At 36.3% G+C, this 23,967-nt stretch overlaps 1 protein-coding gene across 1 annotated transcript in view; it reads left to right on the plus strand.

Annotated features, from left to right (window-relative positions):
• The window catches only part of LOC133522996 (spondin-2), a 61,322-nt gene that overhangs the window by 27,005 nt on the left and 10,350 nt on the right, over nucleotides 1-23,967 (plus strand). The window contains exons 2-5 of the mRNA XM_061858490.1: nucleotides 664-926; nucleotides 13,295-13,494; nucleotides 22,858-22,962; nucleotides 23,634-23,813. Of these exons, the coding sequence (XP_061714474.1) occupies nucleotides 737-926; nucleotides 13,295-13,494; nucleotides 22,858-22,962; nucleotides 23,634-23,813 (675 nt within the window). The 5' untranslated portion in view covers nucleotides 664-736. The remainder of the gene's footprint in view (nucleotides 1-663; nucleotides 927-13,294; nucleotides 13,495-22,857; nucleotides 22,963-23,633; nucleotides 23,814-23,967) is intronic.

Genomic DNA, 23,967 nt, shown 5'->3' on the forward strand with positions numbered 1-23,967 from the left:
ATATGCAACTGTTTTTATTTTAGTGTTGAATGCGAACCTTTGTACCTATTCCATCTATTTGTAGAAAGTTATCTCATTTATCTGTAGTACGACCACGAGCAAAAATATTCGCCTACGTCCTTAAGGTTTTAACTGTAAAGTCTATTATCGTCTGGCTCAGTCGCGTGGATCTCCCTGGCTCGCTCTAAGTAGTTTCCAGTGTTCTTGGAGAGATTTTCTTTCTAGAGATTCTGTCATTAGTTCAAATTATCTTTTTACAAAAGGATTGTATTATGTACAAATCTTTCTTAAGTTACTTTTTCGTTAAACGGAAATTTGTTCTAAAAATGTATTACCTATAACTGCTTAGTGCGTTAGGTAGTGTACTTTCTCATAAGTGCAAACAATATAGAGGGAAAAATTCGACTTTGTTTGATCTTTCCAGTTTTCGTTCCTTTTGTGCAGTTGTAAAATAGCAACGTTTAGCTTCGCGCAGACTTAAAGAAAGAAAATGAAATCGGAGTTTTATTAGAAACAAATTAAATAAAATCCCAAAATACGCTATACTTTTGACACGAGCTAAAGTTTTATCTTTATTTAGGTACCTCATATTCCTTGTCTCTGCACTGAGACTCAAACTTCACACAGAATTCCCATTTTAACAAGCGTGTTCCATTGTTTCAGGTACAACCGTCATAATATTGTGACAATGAACACAGACTAGTGTTGTGCGTGTGTCGATATCCGTATCGATAAAATGGCCCGGTTGTTGATGTTGCTAGTGCTGCCCGCGCTCGCGGCGGCACTGCAGCCGGCCGACAGTGACACGTGTAACCCGGACAAGATGACCGTGTACCGGATGGTGCTGCATACGTACTGGACGAGGGAAAAGTTTCCGAAACATTATCCGGATTGGCGGCCACCGGCACAGTGGTCCAGGGTTTATGGTGAGTACAGATTCTTTATTCAATTTAATGCACTGCTAATTGCCTAGGCATATCCCATACAGGTAATTGAAAGACACGTTCTCAACGTTATACGGAATTGCCTATACTTTGTTTAATCCATAATACAGAGTAATTTTTAAATCGTGAACAGTCACTATATTTCCCGATAAAGCTCCCTTAATATTAAGCGAAGCGCTTATTCAAATGCCAATTAATTAGCTCTTTAATTATTAACTAATTAAAAACTATCCCTTCTTATCAACATGCATCATCACCCTACTAATCACGTGACTTAATTGTAATGTAAACAACGTAATATTAAATAAATAAGCAACTAAACGTTTCCAGGCAGTAAATACAAAAAGATTAAATTGAATAACTCCATCATAATGCTACGAGTCCGTGACAGTTCTAAGTCACAATAACAAGTAGGGTAACCATAAGCCTCGGTAAGTGTGAGTTAAAAAAAAAATATAACAAAATACGTTTACAGATTTTTTAATATTCTTACGTGGAAGTGTTTATGCTAAAGGTACAGGTTAAAAAATACGATTTTCTGATCATGAATTATGAATCACCACATAAAAATAACATTTATATATTACAATTATTCAACCTTGCGGCTGAAAATCGATTTTCTTTTTATAAATTAATGTTTTCACAAAGTATAAATACTGATTACAATTATATTGTGTCTTTTACACAAGAATAATAGTACATTACGATACAAGTGCGAAAAATAGGAAATTCGAAACGAGTGGCGATAAATTAAAACACGACCGAAGGGAGTGTTTTAAATCGACACGAGTTGCGAATTACCTATTCGCACATGTATCGTACAACGTTTTACAGTACATATGGCCCTTTAAATGTTCGACACAGTAACGTAATATGCTACTTCTCGCACTAGTGCTATAAAGTAGCCCCATATGTACTGTAAACATAGTTATTTATCTAAATGATCCAAAATTTAAACATATCCATTAGGACCGGCCCAATACCTTCGAACTAGGCTAGATAGATACAGTTGTAATAATTTTATTTTGAGAAAAGTGTATTTATTCGTCTACCCAAAATGTATAAAGAATGTTTTACTGTACGTAATGAAAATATAAAAGCTTTGAATAATAATGTTACCCTCAACAATTTACTGAAAATTTTAATTTACGAAATGATAAACAGTAATTAATTATCAAATTAAAAGGAATAACCAATTACTCCGACTGATCCGATTATTACACCTAAGAAACTGAAAATTTTATGAAGGTAAAATAAAAAAGATTATACCTACTCGTAATTGCAAATTACCCATTCATTTGCAGATTTAGGATGCTTCAAAGTTTTGAGTTGATACATAAATTTTCTCAATTGTGTGAATTCGGTCGAAATAACTAACAACCAATGAAATTTATTGCCCAAATTTACATTCTTAAAAGCTTCTTGTTGCTTCTCTCACTTGTTCGGAACAAATTAAAATAATTGTTCAAGTTTTTTTTTTTAATTTCTTGTATACTTTAACGATCACTCATATGTCTTACTTAACTGTAAAACTAACTTACATTAGATATTTATCCAGTGATAATTGAAAACTAATACAACTAGTGACATTGTGAGCTGTATACATCGCAATAATCTACATAAGCTTAAAAATGTAAAGATAGATAATACTTTGAGTTATTATCACAGCGAACTCACAATAGTTTTAAGTGCTATAATTGCATAAGCCAGTGCCACCAGGCACTTGAATCCTTTATGCAATTTTTTGCAGCTTTGAACATTTAAAAAAAAACGAAACGAAGGAGAAATTATATTTATCTACCGAACCTGCTCACAAACATTCACGAGGATCAGTTGAGAAATGCGACCTGCAGAGGAGAACATCCGGACAGACACACTTCCTTTTATTCTACGGCTAGCGTTGTCATGTTCCCGTTCAGTTCCCCTCCTCAGACTTGTATTACATATAGAATCACATACATTTAAATATAATAGTAGACAGATTTGTCGAGGATAACATTTCAGTTACCAACACTGCGAATGCTGCAAGTTTACACTTTATGGCACCACTTATTTTTCACTACAACCGTTGTAGGTACAGTCAGCATCAAAAGTAGCGGATCATACTACGCGTCAAATATATCTTGTATATCTCTAATAGCTTAACAGAAAGATACAATATATCTGTACATATAGAAGGATTACACTGTAACATACAATTTTGAACGCGAACTGTAGATACATACCTTTATTTGGAAAGTATTCCAGGGTGACAGATTCTTTTAGTGCGTTATTTCAATCTACTACTACTGATGCTGACTTACTATCATTTCAAAATATTATTTGAACTAACAAGTACAAAATTTAATGATGTACAAATCATCCTTCATTCAATTACATTTATAAAAATATTGCGTCCGATTTGATATTCATTGCAGAGTTATTCCGAGAAGCTTCTGAATAAACTATAGGATATGATTCAATGCCGATGCCGCTATGATTCATTTTGCAGCGACCAGAGCGGCTCGTCTTGATTAACTGCGTACAAAATGCATTCAGTTGCAATTACGAGAGAGACTAATATACCTTATGGACACTCCTTTGTAGTTTCCGTCTGGGTGCTTCAATGCTGTTTTTTGCTTTTATAGTTCGTGTCATCCACGATGACGTGCAGATTTGTCAAATCTAACCTTCAGTAATATGACAATACGAGTCAAGGCACGCGTCTTCGTGAATAACACGATCTATATTTGTCATGCGGTCTTGAGATACAATCTTTTGGACAAATTTATAGCAATACATGCAATTGTTACTACTCCTTACTACTTACTATCAGGCAAGCTTATACAAAGCTTGCCTTGTTTGCTTATAGCTCATCATAGTTTACCCGTACTTTCGCAATCATTTTATATTTTGTTTACACACTACTGTTTTTATTTTGGTTCAGTAAAGCTATTCTGTAAAATCTTAAGTAGTTAAAATAATCGTAAATATTAAGCTTTGTTGTGCTGCAATATTGTAAAAAGCTTGTTGTACAAACTATAAAAACACTCGTAAAAGTGTAGTAGCATCGCACCACTATCTAATCTTTTGATCTACCATTGTAATTTAAAAATACGTGGCCACATACTTAAACTAATCGTAGTAAAAATAACCGCTATGCCCATTATACAGTTTAAGATAAACCAATACAAATACGCTCCATTCATAAATAACTTCAAAGCTACAAAAATCTCAGAATAGACGATTAATTTCCACACGCTGCCTAAGTCGTTCGGTTTGGCGCCGTGCCAGCGGCAGGCGTTAAAATAGCTTCACTTATCGATAGCGACAGGAAATACGACGCTGTCACAACACTATTATATGACGGGAAGCGTTGTGAAGGGATGTACATGGAGACAAAACTATCGACATTGCCGGAAGCCTTTGAGACAGCTCTATTAGGTTACACGGGGCAATTTCAAGTTTCGGAGTAGGAGGACAGATTTGGTTCTGTGGACTTAGTCTCGGATGATTACGAACTACTGCATCTGCAAAATAGATTTACGTACATTTAAACTGTATATTAAACTATGCTCTGTATCTTTAGGTATTTAAATGAAAGTAAACAAACAATTTGTACAATTTCGGGTAGTTATAATATTTATTGGTTAAACAACCAAATGCCAAAAACCGCCTGGATCTTTGACTGAACGACCTGACTTTAACCTACATTATTTGTTCACGTAATGTTTTCATCTACTCTCAACTGGCTTAAGGAGCCATTGAAGGGTAGATTTTGACAAAAAGCATGACATTTATTATTTTAAGCGGCTAATAGCCAGTTTTACCTACATAAAACTGGTAAGGCTCATACATACGTACTTTATTGCAACACATAATTCGGTCATTCTAACTTTCAATTTGTAAACAAAACTTATTCTGAATAAAGTATGCAATAATTGTATAATATATAGGTAAACGTGCTTACAAAAATACCTTTACAATATCATGCCTATTAGAAACATATATGGTTCATACTCGAATATTCTCCAAAGTGTAGATTTTTTACTGTTAACTGCCCATCTTAAATTGAACAACTTACCCCTATTATAAAGCAAAAGCTATTAAAGGTATTATATTTTTTTATTGTAAATGGTCTCAATTACTAAAAAAACCAAAGAAATTGTCAACCTCCGTCATAAAAGGTTTTATAGATAGAACAGCAATAGAATCCGATTTTTATATATTTTGTATTTGCTCTGAGACTCTACATAATTTATCACTTAGCTTATCACAGAATAATATTAAGAAATATTCCAAACTCGCTGCAAAAGCCGTAGCTAATAAAATTAAATGTAAAAGGTAAACACTAAAAGATCTTTTAGTCGAAAATCCCATAAAATCGAATTAAAGCTTTGAAGTTGCGAAATCTGTTTAACTCTAAGATTTTCCCGGGTCTCTTTGAGGCCAAAATTATTATTTTATTAAATAACTACGTTTCGTATTGAGTACTGTGGTAACTTTGTAGCTAATTAGTGGATTAATTCCTGCGCAAAAAGTACCCAGTGCCTTATACGGAACTTCCAATTAATTACACTCAAATAAGACCGTGTAATTATGACTCTGGAATATATTTCCGTGCGGTTAACGGCTTGTAACCCGTGTTATTGTTTTTGTGGTATTTTTGTACGCATGACCTACTATGGAGGTTGAAATTGAACTAAAATTTGGAACTTTGAAAATTATTTTGTTTCCATTTAGTCATCAGTTCATACATACAGGAAAATTCTATTCGATTTTTAAATCATAAACCGTGTACCTAAACCTTGTTTAGGTTAGCACTTATATTTTTATGTTTTGGTAATTTTTGACAACTAAGTATATTATTATTTTACTACGACTACCAAGTTTTACTACGACAGTAATATTATAAACAGAGTATTAGAAATTTGCTATGGCCTTAAGGCCTTAGTACTATGGCGGACTAGACGATTCTTTTTGAGCTGCATCGACAAGAACAACTTACAACTGCATACCTACTTTATTTTATTTGCAAAGGACCAACAATGATAATAATGTGAATGTGGGAACACCCATCAACTGGTTACCAACAGCAACCGACCTTAAGTGAAATTGGTTTGAGTGACTGGACGCGTTTGCCGAATGTACCTAGAACGTGTGCCAAATAATCTGCAATATGGACTTCCAAGGAGTGAAAGCAGTAGTTGCAAAATTGGAAGAAAATTTTAGTAGCTTAAAGAACTGTATTCAGTTTGTATAATTGTAGGCACACATCTATGGGTACTCATACTCGTATAGCGTATCGTAATTACTGTTCCTAACAAAATAAAAACTTACGTGAGCATCTCACTATAAAAGTCGGAAAACAAGAACGTTCTAGATTACTAAATAAATTACCGTCCTGACATAGATCCAAGTTTTTCCAGCGGAAAAAGAAAATTAGGGGAGTGCAAGGAAAAACACGACCATTAGTTTAAGGTGGCCCGTCCTAATTACTGCTGATATACTGAGGATATGTCCCTGGGATATACAAGGGTATGTCCCGCCATCCCTGGTGTGTTGTGAAGTTAAATAGACCCCTTGTAGTGCTCGAAGGCTTGTCTTAATTAAAATTGCGACGAACTTGTACTACACTGTGTTCTCTCACGAAATTAGATCATTTTCACACGGTTAGGAGTATGATAAATAGTTATATCAAGGCTTATAGGTACACTATTTCCTGACGTTTTTCGTAACATTATAATTATGGTTTAAGTAAACTAGTAGTCTATTTGACCTGAAATTCGCGGAGTATACTACTCCTATACATTATACATGACATTCTCCTTAGTAAAGCTTTTTAAAAACTAAATGTATAACTCAACGGATAAGATAGCTAAATATAACATCTGTTATTAGTTCCTAGAAAACTAAAATATGGCATTTAGTTATAATATGTGTTATTGTTATAATAATGTACCTACTTTTCACAGAAAATTAGTTAACATTATACCAAGTATTCGAAATTCAGAATAATTTAATTTTACACGGAACATAGGCGTAATTATAAGAGTCCCAATGATAAAGAAAACTGTAATTTGGAATGTAGCTCTATTTATGTTCTAAATGATTTCAAATGAATACTTAATTAGGTATTCTGTATCACATTTCAAAGGGAAACTCTGTATTACTGAAATAAAATATATCGATTACCTGGGGCCCATTTCTCGAATGGTGTTAGACTAATATTATTATTTCACGAACTGTCAAGTCGTGTGGGTTACCATAGCAACATACTAATACATAATATTAAACTAATACCGATCGAGAAATGGGCCCCTGTATTCTTCGATGTATATACAACTGTAGTAGTTACATAAAAAAAAAACTAACATAAACTACTAACTAATTTATATTTATTGGAATTTATTCTTGTTACTTATTAATTATATTATAATAATTACATTTTTTACAAATATGGCCGGTGTACATATTTAACACTCCTTCAAATTGGTGTAAGTAGGTAATTACACGGTATGCGTAAATAAATGACTAACCTATTTTCTGCTACAACGAAATTTCCCTCCCCGTAAAAACACCCTAGGGCCGAAAGTAAATATAGGTTTGCCTTGTTTGTCGGCCTACTTAAAATGGCCATGTAAACACTTTAATGGCTTAAGTGGTTTTAATGGATGGTAATGAAATATTGAATAATTCTTAAGTACAATAATTATGATTATTATTGTAGTTTTGTATGTAACATAACGTTCATATGAGTGAATAGCGTACTCTCGAAAGTGTCGTCTATAGATAGGTAGTAATAATTATAGTAAAATCTATTACAAATTTTTATATGAATTATTAGCGAGAATATTGTATTTGTAAGTATTTAGTTAATTTAAGCATTCAATATCAATGCAAGCGTAGTTCAGTGGTGAGCAAACTTTCTTCATGAGGGCCAGAAAATTAAAAAAAATCCGAAGAGGGCCAGAACTGCAGAATAGATGCATTTTGATTTGAAACCGTTATGTCGCGAGCCATATACTTATAATTTCGAAGGACCAGCGGCGGGCCATAGCTGCTGTCCCGCGGGCCGTATTTTGTCCACCACTGTTCTAGTTAATAGGTCTTAGGTACAATATCCTTCATTAAGAACATGAGAAAGCGTTTCTGGTTTATGACGGAGTGGATTAAATTTTTTACATCGTATAATCTTTCAATCTCCTTCTGTTTCCTCGCGATGTCCCGGCATTTTGTCACGGCTTATGGGAGCCTAGGATCCGCTTAACAACTCATGCCAAGATTTGGCGTAGGCACTAGTTTTTACGAAAGCGCCTGCCATCTGACCTTCCAACCCAGACGGTAAACTAGGCCTTGTTGGGATTAGTCCGGTTTCCTCACGATGTTTTCCTTCACCGAAAAGCGACTGGTAAATATCAAATGATATTTCGTACATTCCGAAAAACTCATTGGTACGAGCCGGGGTTTGAACCCGTGACCTCCGGATTGCAAGCCGCACGCTCTTACCGCTAGGCCACCAGCGCTTCTCGTATTATCTTTAAATGAATGATATTTTTATATTTGCATATACAACGTGTCTCTACCCTCTGGACATAGATGAATAGGACGTGTCGATTTTTTATTTTATTTTTTTATTACGAAAAGGTAAGCATTTGTCCACAATCTCACCTGATGGAAAGTGCCCATGCAGTCTAGGATTGTACATGCTTACCTAAAAGATGTCTATTTACTCTCGATTTAAGAAGATCCAAGTTATAGTGGACTGGGAATAGATTTGCAGGAAGTGAATTCCACTCCTTAGCCATTGTCATGATAAATCTGGACGCGTAGCGTTTAGTGCAAATTAGTGGTAAAGTAACGACATAAGGGTGAAACGCAAGTCCGCGTCTAGTCCCACGGTAGCAGAACGGAGATGGGGGGATAAGATTATGTAGTCCCATCGCACACTCCCCGAAATGTATCCTGTAGAATACCGATAAACAGGCTACCTTTCTTCGGTGTTCTAGGCTCTGCAGTCTAGCCTCTACTAATCTCAAGTCCCCAATAAGCTTCCTAGCGCATTTGTCTATAGAATCTAGCTGATACTTAGCGGATCCATCCCAAAGGTGGCTGCAATACTCCATACACGACCGGCCTTGAGCTATGTAAAGCTGAAGAAGTTGCCCCGGTGTGAAGTACCGATTGACCTTAGAAAGGACGCCTAATCGTCTAGCTGCAGATTTAGCCAGAGATTCAATATACGCCCCAAAGCTCGATTAGGGTATTTCTAACTTATGAACAAAGTCTCATTCCAAACGCCACAGTATTAATGGAGAAATTAATGATTAACGATTTAATACTTCGGAACAGCCTGTATGTTAGATACACGGTTTTTTTATACTACGTCGGTGGCAAACAAGCATACGGCCCGCCTGATGGTAAGCAGCCTCCGTAGCCTATGTACGCCTGCAACTCCGGAGGAGTTACTTGCGCGTTGCCGACCCAAAACCCGCCCCCCCTCGTTGAGCTCTGGCAACCTTACTCACTGGCAGGAACACAACACTATGAGTAGGGTCTAGGTTATTTGGCTGCTGTTTTCTGTAAGGTGGAGGTACTTCTCCAGTTGGGCTCTGCTCTAGATCTGGAATGACATCCACTGCCTGCGCCCTACCACACAAAGCGAGATGACATTCACAATGCCCATACCTCTCTTTTGGACGTAGGCGCGTAGTTTAAGGACGTACCCGGGTCCACGGTAATTAAAGAGTATGTCATCATGACACTAGTATCACTTTAATCTTATCGTCATTGTGAACGACTTATATTATATATTATTTAATTGTTAATTGTAATTACTACAAATTTTGAATTTTTAACTTATTATTTTATTTTGACATTATTTTATTTCATTTTTACATTTCACTTATGAATTAATTGTTTAATTTAATCATAGAAAATTTATTTATTTGCTGACATGTCCACTCACTACTTAGTTTAATTAAATTATAATTATGTAATTAGTTCGTAAGTTTTCTAACACAATATATTATTGTTAAAGAAATAAATAAATGTAATGAAATGAAAATATGCTCCTATTTATTGACGATTTATTTGAATTTTTAAGCCATAATTAAACGTAAACCATCTTAGAACAATCTTGAGAAGGAACTTTACTCGGGATCTCGGTCAATGTCCAGAGAGTAGAGACGCGTTGTATTTTGTTTTTATTGTAATTACCACCTTTCTTATAGACAATAAAGTGCTTAAATACATACACCGTACAAAACAGTATAAGTATTAAGTTAAGTAATTGATTTCAAGATTTAATTACAATTTGTTAATAGGCCAAGGATGACTCAGTTCACCAAAAATAAATACAATTAGGTTGCCAGTTCCGCATAAAGATAAATTACTTTAGTATATTGGGAGCAACAAACATATTCACGCTGAAAAATAAACTTAATTTAGGTGGAAAAATTAAAGAAATGTTCCTAAAATAATCAGGGCTTTTTTAAAAATATCTCTCCTTAAACTAAAAGAACTTATTAATTAGGTACCTATTAAAAAACTTAAATTATTCTTGAATAGTATTGGGGGTCAACTTTACTGAGTACTATTTAGCGATTCAATTCTACGTTGCCCGCGTAGCCAACATGCAAATCGCTTACGCTCCGTAGCGAAACGCAACTGCCACAGTGTCACTGTCGCACTAGTATGGAATAGCGATAGAGAGAGACACAAAGCGTTTCACCTTCACCTTGTGCCACCTTGTTGGTTGTCACCTTGGCTAGGCCGGCAGGTAATAAGCTTGTCAAAAAAATTTTTGCACGTATCTGCTTGTACGATCTCCTGGAAATGTAAAATTCTTACTAATAAAGCTAAACCAAGGACGGCTACGACAGAATATGTAAAAAAATATAAATTAAATACAATAGGCAGAATGATTTAAAAAAAAAACACAATTTTGTATACTTGTTATAACAGAAACACGCGACTCTCACCAGAATAACACAATTATTTATAAAGAATTATTCAATGGAAATTAAGCCAAATTAATTAAAGTCCCCAAATCCCACTTACCAAGAATTAATTTCCTCCTAAAGCCCGCTTCATTGCACCTGTCACTGCGCACAAATAAATTATTCAAACAAGTCTTGCAACTAGTTGTAAAACAGCGCAAGTCCCTGAAGTGTGAAGTGGCGTGTGTCGTTCTAGATTAATTCGCGTATTGTTTATCCCAAGTGCGCGTGCGACTGCCAATTGGCAGCGGGCTGGGTTCACTAGCCGTTGATTCATCGTTACGTAAATATAGTATTAATATCTGCGACTAGGATTCCCTTACGTATGATGACTAATGTCGTACGTTCGGCCTCATTTTGAACACTTTACTTACTACATTTGTACGTAAATAAGTAATAAATTATATTTAACATGGCACAAATTGTGTAGATGACAGATTTAAAAGTCTTCTTAGTTGTTGGAAGTGAGATGTTGAAATTTCATTTTTATCTATTTATTTACTTGGCCAATATTGTTGCTTTAAGGTTAAGATAACATACAATTACCTTCGTTAAACTTTCATAATACAAAAATACTGATAAAACCAGAATTAAGGCCGTAATTAAAGCGTAACCGAGACAGAGCCCCTGATAATACAGCTAAGAGAGATTTTTATAGCGCTTGGAAAAATTTAATTAAACCTCGGAAAACTATAAAAAAACAAGCAAGCGGTAAGCCCAACGCAATTTAGCTTTAATTTTATATTCATACCTACGTGTATTTTGGCAAGTTAAGTTTTAATAAAGTTATACATAGCATAAATACAGCTACTACAAACTTGGCAATGATATAAACCCTAGCGTGAATGTACCTTACTTTCTATGCATCTCGTTGGTACTCGCATATTAGTGCCAGCGAGATGTATAGAAAATAAGTTTGTAGAACTTATTTTCTATACATCTCGCTCGGTAGCGAATATGTCAGTGTCAAACTGGTGGTAGCTGTACTGGACTGCTTATTTGTTTAATGGCTGCTCTACACGACGACCCAGCGCTGGACCAGCGAGATGGCCATGCGATGATTATGGCTCCTACACGATGGCCCAGCGCTAGACGCAATGGTTGAGAGCACGTACTATGGAATGGGCCACGTGTAGATGCGTAAGCACCATCGCTGGTCCACTACCTTTAATATGCGGAGGAACAACTCACAGCGTGGCCAATTGGCCATTCCATCGCCATTCCTCCGCGCCATAAGCCATTCGAGACTACTACCCTCTATACGCTGGCCCATCTTAATGGGCCAGTATGATGGAGCATCGTGTAGAGGAGCCCTAATATAGGTCAAGAATTTCCGATCGGAATAATAACAATAATATTATACTTGCCGCAAAACTAACTAGCCACTGAGATCATAATGCTATCTCCTTTACCCTTGTTAAGACCAACCAAGAGTGAAAGAGATGGCATTATGACCTGACCGGCCAGATAGTTTTGCGGATAGTATAGTCTTATATTAGTCCAATATTGTATTAAAGTAAATACTGTTCAGCAGAAACCCTTACGATTGTCCAATTTGGGAACTAAAATTATCTAATACCATTCTAAAAATGGTCCCCTAGAGAATTGTAAGTTCAAAACGCAATTGTAATTAAAGTCATGCACTTAACAATATATCATTTATAGTCATTTATGATATATACGTAATCCTGCTGCCGGAACAGGTTGGACGCTTTATGTGAACTTTAAATCTGGGTTCTTGAACTGAACCCTAAACCGGTTAGTACGTACTTACCCACAGCTCAGCGAATAGTCGTGGACGAATTGCTGTCAGCGTAAAGTTTTTATTGCTTTTTCATTCCGTCTTTCTCAAAAGAGATCCAATAGGGAAAGTTCTTTTAGAAATCACATTTTGTTTACTGTGCAGGGGTTGGTGATTTCTATTTACGTATTTGAGTGCATCCTTACTTTTAACTATGTATCCAAATATCCTTTGTCAATTTTGATTGGTTACAGTTACCCGTAACTTTGGTGCTTATGTTAGAAGAAGATTGGACATAGCTAAATTAACAATCTTATTTTGTTTATTTTGTTCTATACCCGATGTATAGTTAGAGTACACTCGTTTCTAACGTATAAATGTAATATTTATATTTAATATCTCATTGAATATAGAGACCAGGGCCAGGGGGCGTCAATGATATAATCACGTGACTTTTCTTTCGTATCTGTTACCCCAACTCATTTTCAATTGTATTGTCCCTAACAACAACATGCTCCTAACAAGTTTAGCGGTGCAGTTAGGTAATCATAGGTTATAAATTCTTGATGAAAAAGTTCTGTACTGATTACTTCTTTGTATGAACTCACATAATTTTTGTCTTGTTCCAGGCGTTTCCCATGACCGCTCATACGTGTTGTTCCGTCTTGGCCGCCGGGTCTCGTCCCCAGTCCGTCAATTCGCGGAGTCCGGGCGCCCTGACGCGCTCGGTTCAGCACCGGGCACGATGGATGTGTTCGGCGCGCCCGCTGTCATGCAGGGCGCAGGCCGGACGGAGGCTGAATTCTTTGTTGATGGGAACCACTCAAGGGTAAGTGACGTCATTCAACCGAATACCTCCACTTAAGTGTAAACGTAGACCAGAGGTCAAGTCACGCGCGCAGATGCGCTTGGCTCGGCGCTTACCTATAGGTACTAAACTATTTTAGGTAATTTCTGACATTATCAAACGCAAAGTTTATCAAAGGTTGGTAGTAGATATTGCCAATTTAGTTACAGTATTGTACCTAATATTTTTCGTTCTTCAAATATACCTAGAACAATTGGGAATTTAGAATTTACTCAAATTCTCCTTGCTTGGTATTATAACATATAAATCTATGTAGCTTGGGTCGAGTTTCTCTACAAGTATATATACGCAATATCGTGTAAGAAACACGATCCATTTTGCCTCCTTTTACGGCGTCATTAAAAGTAGCTTATAAAATACAGACAGATAACAACTACATAAATTTCAAAGTAAAATCTGAATCCGTTAACAAAACATCCCCAAAATACAGAACAATAAAACGAAACTTTCGCACGCCAATAACTCCCCAATTTAACCAACGTTGGTACTTACAACACAAAGCCTTCCACAATGCCTGGAAATATCGTATTTCGCCACTAATTAAAGCCCTCGGGAGCAAACAACAATTACGATACGTCAAACTGTTGTTGTCGAGTAAAAAAGTATCGATTCAAATTTGTAATAAAGAGGGAGGTTTTATTATAATCAATGTATTATCCGCAGTATTTTGACTTTAAACAAAGGGAATACCCTGACTAATTGGGTGAGTGAAGAATAGTATTAAAGACTAACTGCAGTAGGTATTGTAATGCCTAAAAATACCGCTAAACGGGAGTTAATGAGTATTTTGCGGCCGTGATAAATGTAATGAACAATATCAAACAAATATGTTACAACTTTACGAACTGACACACTAGTCGCTGTTACAATTATGGTTGTCTTTTTTATTCAAAATTTCATCTTAGATGGTGTGGCAAGAGAAGAAATTGTATACAATTTCCAAGTTGTTTATCTTATGCCCCGCATATAGTACCTATATTTTTCTTACCTCACATAACCTGACACATTTTCCAGTGTCGTAACTGATTAAGCTAACGAAACAGCGCATAAATATAATGAACCTAAACGATAATCTACATAATCTACATTAAAAAGTGCTAAATAAACACAAGTGCTGCGATATACACGCATCAGCTCCAAGAGCTGCTAGTGTATCAAATAAAATAATAATAATAATAATAAATAAATAAATACCTACTTATTGCGGAAAAGTAAACGTACTGTTTCTTAAATACTTGCGGTTTTATCGCGGTCTTTATCTGTCCAATTCGGTTCGTTGACAATTAACGACAATAGCGATGGCGGCAAATGTCGTGTGTTTAAATTGAACGTTAGCAGTTTACTTATTACAAGAACGTTAATGGCATCGAGTTGTAAGACTGAATAATTGTATGATGTACAAGTATTTATTTTGAGTATTTATTTATTCTTAAATAATATTAAAAGCCGAACGCCACAAATTATGTCGGCCCTTCACACCTAGTACATTCTTTTTCCGCTCTCTAGGGTTTTCGAGTTTGCGCGTCATACGTGCCCATCTGCCCATCGATGCGTTCATTACCTTCATAAAATGAAATAGGTATTCATATTGAATGATAAACAAAATAATAATATGTATCAATATTTATATAGGTATCTTGTTCTCGGATCTACGAAGTACTATCTCTGGATAGGCTTGCGTATTTGCCGCTTCACCGTACATATCAGATCTATCTTCCACAGCGAAACCACATCTGATGTGATTACCAATAACTATCGGTAACTACAGACTACTGAGATTGATTTATCCGTATCAGAAAATACATTTATGTATCTGAGACGTATTGATATTGTTTATTATGGAGCAAACTCAATAACCCTCACATAATTAAGCGCTCTCAGGCATCTAAACACTTGTTTAGTACTACGCCACCAGCTGTAGTTCTCAGCAGATTTCATAAAATTATAATAGAGTGCAGCTTTTTTTTTTAAATGTTTTTTTTTTTTAAGTTAGGCAAGCAACGTTGATGTACGGGGCCCAAGCTTGGTCACTCACAGAGATTCAGAAGTCCAAACTGGAGGTTTGCCAACGCGCTATGGAGCGTAGCATTCTAGGTGTTAAACTAACGGATCGGATAATAAACACCACGCTGCGTTCAAAAACCCGCATTGCTGACGTAGGCGAGAAAACCGCTAGGCTAAAATGGGACTGGGCCGGTCACGTCTAACGCGTGCACCCAGAGAGGTGAGCTAGCATAGCCACCAAGTGGATGCCGGTGGAGGGACGTGGACGGGGCAGGCCCAGGCGGAGATGGCGGGATGACCTGGACAGCTTCCTGAACAACTGGCCAAAGGAAACACCAAATCGGGAATCGTGGAAATCAAGAGGAGAGGCCTTTGCCCACTCCGGACACTCAAACAGGCTTAAAAAAAAAAGCAACGTTGATGTACTTGAATCCAGCGATCGCAAACTCATAACGAGTTGTAGTGGTGTTAAACACCATTTAAACTGTTCAAGAACTTACATGAAATATTCAGTACATTGCTAAATACAGAGTAGTGAATTCACTCAATTGACCAAACACCGCAATGTAACGAAAAGAGTATGCAAGTTCTTGATTCGTCTAAAATAGCAATATACATAATTGATATATACAGAGCATTACTATAACTAGCTTAAATCTAAAATAGGCCCTTGAGACACTAGTTGTACCAAGGAGACTGGCGGCATTTCCTCGTTGTATCGCAAAACTGATACGTTGTGCGAGGAAGCCGCCACCAAGCGCTGTCGGTTACCAGTTACTTCAACCAGACGATTCGCGATTTTTGCAAAACTTGTACGCGCTGGCACCCCGTGGACCTTCAACGCCAAATGGTTCAAAATGGTACTCTTTATCGAGACAATATATTTATTACGTTTCAATATTTTTTTACTGATGTTGTATTTAAACGTAAGTCATTTTATATCCAACTAGTAAGCAAAATGATCACTGGCCTTCGGACCGAGTTTGACGGACATATTCTGTCCGTGAGTAGGGCCGATCTAAATGGATTTTGGGCTTTCGGGTAAACATAATGCTTCGCTTAGCTTCAAACCGGGAATGATCATTAGGCTAACTAAAAGGACTGACTGCGAACTGGAATATTTTGATGTAGGTATATTTGCAGCAAGGAAAAAAACGAAAGAACTCTATATTCTATATCTCACTCGTTCTTAATATCTCATTAAGTTATTACTGGGGTATATTGAATTATAGGTATTAACTGCTCTTTTATTATGTCCATCTACAAACAAAGTTAACTCGTTGAAGGATAGGTTCAATCCAGATTATAAAATTGTGTCCTCGATCTTACCCTATTTTTGATTAAGGTGGAGTAGGTCACTATCTTAGGAAGTTATTTTCGAGATAATGACAAACTCAGAATGTGACGTCCTCTAAAAATGACATTCTCGGAACGTGATCTGATTCGAAAGTGACCTCTCAGAAAGTGACCTACTCCGCCTAAGTAGTATTTTGGACCATTTTTCTGTGCCTTACTAGACACAAGTCTAACGAAATTTAATTTGGCTTGTTTAAAGATGTATACTTTTAAAACTGTCCAAGTTGTGGAATAATAAAGACCAAATAATAAGGATCAGAGCTAGAACTCGTATACAGAATACAGCCCAAGATTATATTTAAACCTAGTTAAGACGCTAGACTAATTAAAACTTTCCCAAATAACACATAATAATCTGGGAGTTCACACTTACCACTTAACCTATACGGGCACACCTCGGTGTTAGAGACAACGACTTGGTAAACAAGAACTCGAATAATTCCGCAAACTTCCATAATACGCAAACAACAGTATCGGAAGTTGGGGCGACAGTTGGAACCTACTTATACTAAAGTCTGGACAGTGTTCACTAAGCTCAATCAGCACGCTAACTTAATTAAACCAGTGTAAGTGTTATTGTGTAGTTTTTTTTTAGCGAGAAGACCACCGATTGTGTATATAAGTAGCGTCCAGGTAGCACTAACGTGTTTAATATTGAGGTCTGCAATAACGAGTGCAATACCACGAAACCCGAAAATTGAAAGTTACGTTATCTGCCTCTTTATCACACGAATATGCAAAAGTGCCTATTAAGCCTAGCTATGTACTAGGTATGTTAGCGGGGGCCTAACTACTAAGATGGGGTGTGTGTCAGGGGATACCATATCCCCCAAATTGTTCATTGTCACTTTGAAAGACATAAACAGTGAGTACATTAGCTACCTCTAATTTGTCTCTCTCCAATCGTAGTCATGGCTGAGACTTTGGAAGACCTTAGCAAAGTGCTCAGTGACCTCAGTAGAATCTCACAACAACTATAATTGCATATACCTTTGCGACAAGTTGTCCAGCTAGTAACTCCAACTTTCAGGAAAAGTCGCTCATCGAATCAAAAGCGGATGGACAGCGCTCGGGAAGCTATAACGTTTTTTGTCTAAAATACTGCAGTCTCTTAAGACGAAGGGTTTCAACTAGTGTGTGTCTCTATGAGTCTCATAAAAAAGCTGCATAATCATTCAAGGGGCAATAGAGTGAGCTATGTTCGGGGTTTCTCTGTAAGATCGAATGAGAAATGAGGAGATCCGTATGAGAACCAAGGTTGTTGACATAGTAGACAAGGTTGTAGAGAATTGCCAGACTTAAGTGGTGGGACTCATTGTTGGTAGGAGCAATGGCCAATAGAGCAGAAAGGCTCTTGAGTGGCGACCGCGAACCGAAAAACACAGCTGGAAAAGACACGTAACAAGATAGTCCGACGATGTGGCTAAGATCACAAAAAGTCGAGGATTTGGGCAGCGCACGACCAGGCGTTGTGGAGATCCCCACGAGAGGCCTATGTGCAGCAGTGAGTATCTTATGGCTGATAGAATGATGATTATGATGAAAGAGAGGCCGTCGATTTAACCTAGAAGTATTAACTGTATAAACCGAAGAGGACATTTACGAGTATACAGGTTCTCCTGAGCCCCTTTAGGTCGCTTATGATTGGTAGGCGATCGGAATAACTCCCTGGTTAGGATTGTGGGAGGTGACGGATGTCCGGCGGGACCGCGATTTGTTTTTATCTTCAAGTAGGACAAAGTTCTCGACGAAGAATAAAGGATTTAATCCGAGTAATTGTTTTTCAAGAAATGACACAAACTGCTGAATTAATTTTGTATTATAATGAAATTAGTTTTATGTCGTTGGAAATATTAAAATGTAATTTAGAAGAAGGAATATTAAAATATCTCCAATAATTAATCCAACAGGAATAAGTTTTTGGCAAAAAAATCATTTTTGGTACAAGCTTTTATCGCAGGCGGAACTTTTCTTATCACAGGCAACTAATTAGCGTTGTTTTATCACGGAGTTCCCATGGCCAGCTTCTGTCTCCATCCTTAGATCAGCTTTATGTCATCATAATATTGCATTGTCGTCCGATTTACGTATGTGTACAAAATTTCAACTGAATCAGAAATCGGGCAGCAGTTCAAATTTAGCTTCCAAAATTTTACCAACACTAATAACATACATACAAACATATATCTAACAGGGTAAGTTAAACAACAGCTTGTAACAATAACGAGTGAGCAGTTGTTTTATACCACAATGTTTAATCTATAGTTTTCCGGAAGCCGAATCTTTTACTGAGGTGAGCAATAAATAGGTCAATCGAACGCACACTGACATCAGAATGATATTTGAATCTTGTTACTTAGTTATCGTTTATCTCGCCCGCGCCGATACATGTATGGACAAGTACGAGCGAGATGCACGATAACTTAAGTGTGCACTCAAGTGTATAGTCAAGTGTAAAATTATGGGTCCACGCAACTTAATTAAAAATTATGTTCCATAGCTTTTAATTGGCCGACATAAGAGCTATATTTTTACACTTGACTGTACGTTCAAGCTGGCCTAAAAGAGTATCCTATCTGTCGTGTTTAAGACTTTCAGGAGAAAATGAAAGTATAATGAAAAAAAAAACTTAATATTATTCTTACTTTACATATTACACAAATAACTTATACACCTAGACCTTTCTCTAGAATCACTCTATTGATTGGTGAAAACCACATGAAAATCCGTTTAGTAGTTTTTGAGTTTATCCCTAACATACGTTTACACGGACAGACGCGGCGGCGATTTAGTTTTATAAGGTGTAGTACACGTAAAATCTTAATTTTTTTTTTAAATGTTGTTTTAAAATTTGTGAAAGGAATTATAAGAAATAGGTCCCTGCGGAAATTTGTCAATTCTATTTTAATTATGCGAAATGAATGTAATGTGAGGGGTAATTTGACGAAGGCACCGTAAGGAGCATCCTCAGGGGAGGACTGATTAGGCGCGTGTGCCGGAACGGGAAGTGGATTAGAAAAGGAGATTTAAAATGAAATGTGAAAAGAATTTAATGAATTTTCATTTCCTTTGAAGAATTTATGTACAACATACTTAGCTTTCAAATTGTAAAAGTAATAAAAATTTATTTTAGTAATCTCTTGAATAAGTTATAAATAAAAACCTATATTAACTTGGCCTACCTAAAGTTAAATATAAGTAGGTTTTGCAGTTATTTATCAACCATCGAATATATTTGTTTTCCTCGAAAATATTTTATTATTGCAAATACGTATCAAAACTAGTAAAAACACTGCTTTTATTTCATTTTTACTCTCTACATAAATTAAAAAATATTTCATCATTTCAATTCCTGAATTTCGAGTAAAATACGTGTGCTTTTAACGCGCACATAAAATCTGATCAGTAGGTATCGTGAATTTTTGTGATATAAAAATAAATCATGTTCAGGAAAATACATATGTATATACTTATAGCATTACATATCAAAGGCAGACATATTTACCAACACATATATTTCGAAATGAGTATAATAGCATGTGAGCGAATTAATTATGCCAATGCTTTTACGAATACTATTGTATCTAGCCATAGAGAAATAAGTAAGTACAGAGTGCTCACTCCATACATCAAATTTCTTACCGAATCGCTTATTATTTTCGTAGTTGACATCAAGCGTCAAGTAGCGGAATTGTCACTAGATATCACGAGTGTCACTACTGACTACAAGTGTATTGCTAAACAATTTAAAACTAATATTACAAGTAAAATATTCGTTGAAAATTGTTCAGCGTTAGACTTTTCGTTCGATCTATTGTCAAATAACAATACTGATAAATCCGTTACTTAACGATAGATGTTGACTACTTACGCAAATAATAAGCATTTTGGTAAAAAAACTGATGTATGGTGTGAGCACTCTATGCTTACTTATTACTCTATGATATTTATAGGTAATTTCCGAGGGCTGAAGTTTATTTTATTTTATTTTGTTAAATATATTCGCTTTTATTATATCCGTATGATTTGATCATTTTAAATTTAAATTTATAAAAATATTCCAAGTAATAAAAATGCCATTTAAATGCCCATTGATTTAATTAAATACATAAAACATACATACGCCCTGTATTTGGTTTACTTTGACATAACAAGATACGCACTGTATTTGGTTTACTTTGTATAGGTTATTCCTTTTTTTCTGTGTTAACACTTGTGTGTACTTAAGTACAGAATTAAGTAGGTAAGTAGACATCTACGAGTATCTTTATTTTGTTACGCCCTAGAAAGATCCATGATTGTACTTACTTAATTTTAAGAACATCATCTGTTCAACGAATAAACAATAATGTTTCTGATAGATGGAATTAATACTGTGCTGAAGGGAACAGAATGATCGGAGTTTAGCGCTCATCATTGGTTTCCTAGATATAATTAATTGTTATACTCAAACCCCAATGTTGCCGTTAATTGAAAATAAGTGATAGCAAAAATACATACCCTTAATTCGTATTGAATCATAATTTCACTGTAGATCGTATCATACGATTCATGAGTGCATTCAACATTTATTATTTATCATATTATGAGAAGTTAGGAACGGATGGCAAAGATCGTAACCAACATTATTATTTCTATAACGTAGCTCTATTTATTGTGAATTGAATGGATAAATATTTCTTGTTAAAATTATTATTTTACTTGGACAAAATTGGGCACCAACGATAAAGATAGGGTTCCCTATGGTATATAATTTTGCCAACCCTGGTTGGTTATATTACAATCGTGAGTTCCAAAGGTTCAGAGGCTCGGGTAGGACGAGCCTGCCTCGGACATATTAATTACCGACTGTCTAAACCACGGCTCACCTGCGCGCTTGATGTGTGATGCGATTTGTTTCAATTGTACTAGCAAAACCGGGTGAACATAATTACGTCTGACATTTTTTTATTTAATTGGAAAGAGATTACGCTTTGCTGCGGAATAAAAACATGTAGAATTTTAGGTTGGTTCAAAAATTCGATGACAATTTTTTACGATCATTTTTGTTACTTATACGTCTTTTAACAAAACGTATTATCTTAAAAATATTCTCATTTAGCTTTGATACACAAACGCAAACGTTCAAATGATTAAGAATATGCCGCAGTAAAAAAAGTTGACGTATTTTTGGGCTACTCTGTAAATCAATCTGAAAACAAACGCCCACGCATAATATCGAGTTATTGTGTTGTGAACAATTAACATATTGGCTTCACTTTTATTGTGTGGCTATATCTACTTTCAATACCAATACTGTCGGCCCGATTCGAAGAATGAGATACGATAACGATAAGTTCTGGTTTAGATAAGTTTTCATTTAGATATCGTTTCTATGTCGAATAATTGACAGCAGGAGCTCGATTCGGGCAACCAATGTCACTTTGACGTTAGAAATATCGTAGATCGATCTTATTAGGATTTTATAATGATAGGCAGGCGTTTGACCACGATCTCACCTGATGGTAAGTGATGATGCGGTTTACGGTAGAGCACGCTTACCTATGAGATACCTATTTACCCTAGCCTTGAAGAGACCCAGATTGTACTCATGCGGAAACACACATCACAGCGGAATCGAAATAAACGTCAATTTTGATATGTCGATCTTTTAAAGATCATTTCAAGATCTTAAACGTGTCTGTATCATTCTTCGAATTGGGCCGTGTATACTTCTTTAACATTGTACTATTCATTTTCAAACTGCTGTCTATTTCAAATTTATAATAACGGAAGACGGGCGGACATTATAGGAGAAAGCTGTTTATTATATCTTATATCTAATTATTCATGATCTTTTTTTGATACTTTTTTTCACACATAATGTGAAGAAAAAAAAATAGTTCCTATGAAAGCGGCTGCCAATGAATTTTCCAACATACCAAGGACCTTAGCTAGCACATAATAACATCAAACTTGTTTCAGGTATCCGTAATGGCTAGGATGATCCCCTCCCCCGACTGGTTCGTGGGGGTGGACAGCTTCGACCTCTGTGTGGACGGCAACTGGCTGGACAGTATTACGATAGAGGTATTATAATTCTCTAGTTACGTAAAAGTTTGTCAACAAAAGACGTCTACTGATGGACTGCCTCCTATCGCCTATATGAAATCGCGATCAAATTGAGAGATTCTAAGGAAAACCTCATATTAGATACCATAAATGGAACCGGATGGTTTCTAAATATTATTTTGCAACATTTATAGTGAAGCTTATTCTACTAGTACTAGACTTACTATGATTTCGGGTCAGTGTGTGTAACATTATATATTTGTAAATGTTTAAGTACAAAGAAAACTTCCACAACTCAGTAACAAATATTTGAAATTTGAACCTGGGATTTCCAGCTGCATAGGCAGAACTAGTACCGACTAGGACTAGGCTAATAAGAAGGCCGTTGAAAGGACACCTAAATACGTTAAGCGTTAGGTAAAGTATGTTTTGTGGCGCGCCCTGGAAGCGGTCTATGTCCAGCAGTAGGCAATCGTGATGATAATATACTATTTATGTACTGGTGTCCTCTCGTGCCCGTTGTGCGCACGGGTCTTTGCCAACAAGATCGGCTACGTCAGCCACACGAGAGCACATGAACGCCAAAAAAGGAGTTGAAGCAGTCGCCGTGGCCGAAAACGGTCAGGAGCATATATATATATATATATATATATATATTTATGTACACTACTTAACATTTTTTCTCTCAGGTGGACCCACTAGACGCCGGCACAGACAACGGGTTCACGTTCACAGCGCCCAACTGGCCGACGGCTCCGCAAGGAGTCGCTTACCGCATCACCTCCAAGTACCCGTCACATCCTGCTGGGTCCTTCTTCTACCCGCACCTGAGGAGACTACCGCCTATAGCCACGTTCCAGTTCATTAAGGTACGGTTCGGCTAACAACAACTCACGCGTTCATGATTACAAGGATTACGTCGCACACCTCTCAAACCCGACCGGGGGCTTATTCTACTCGTATTTATCCTAAGAGATTACTTACAAAAGTCATTGTTCTGATTAGATGGCGTACTTAGTGTCT

Source organism: Cydia pomonella, chromosome 11, assembly GCF_033807575.1.
Source record: "Cydia pomonella isolate Wapato2018A chromosome 11, ilCydPomo1, whole genome shotgun sequence".
Classification (NCBI taxonomy): Eukaryota; Metazoa; Arthropoda; class Insecta; order Lepidoptera; family Tortricidae; genus Cydia; species Cydia pomonella.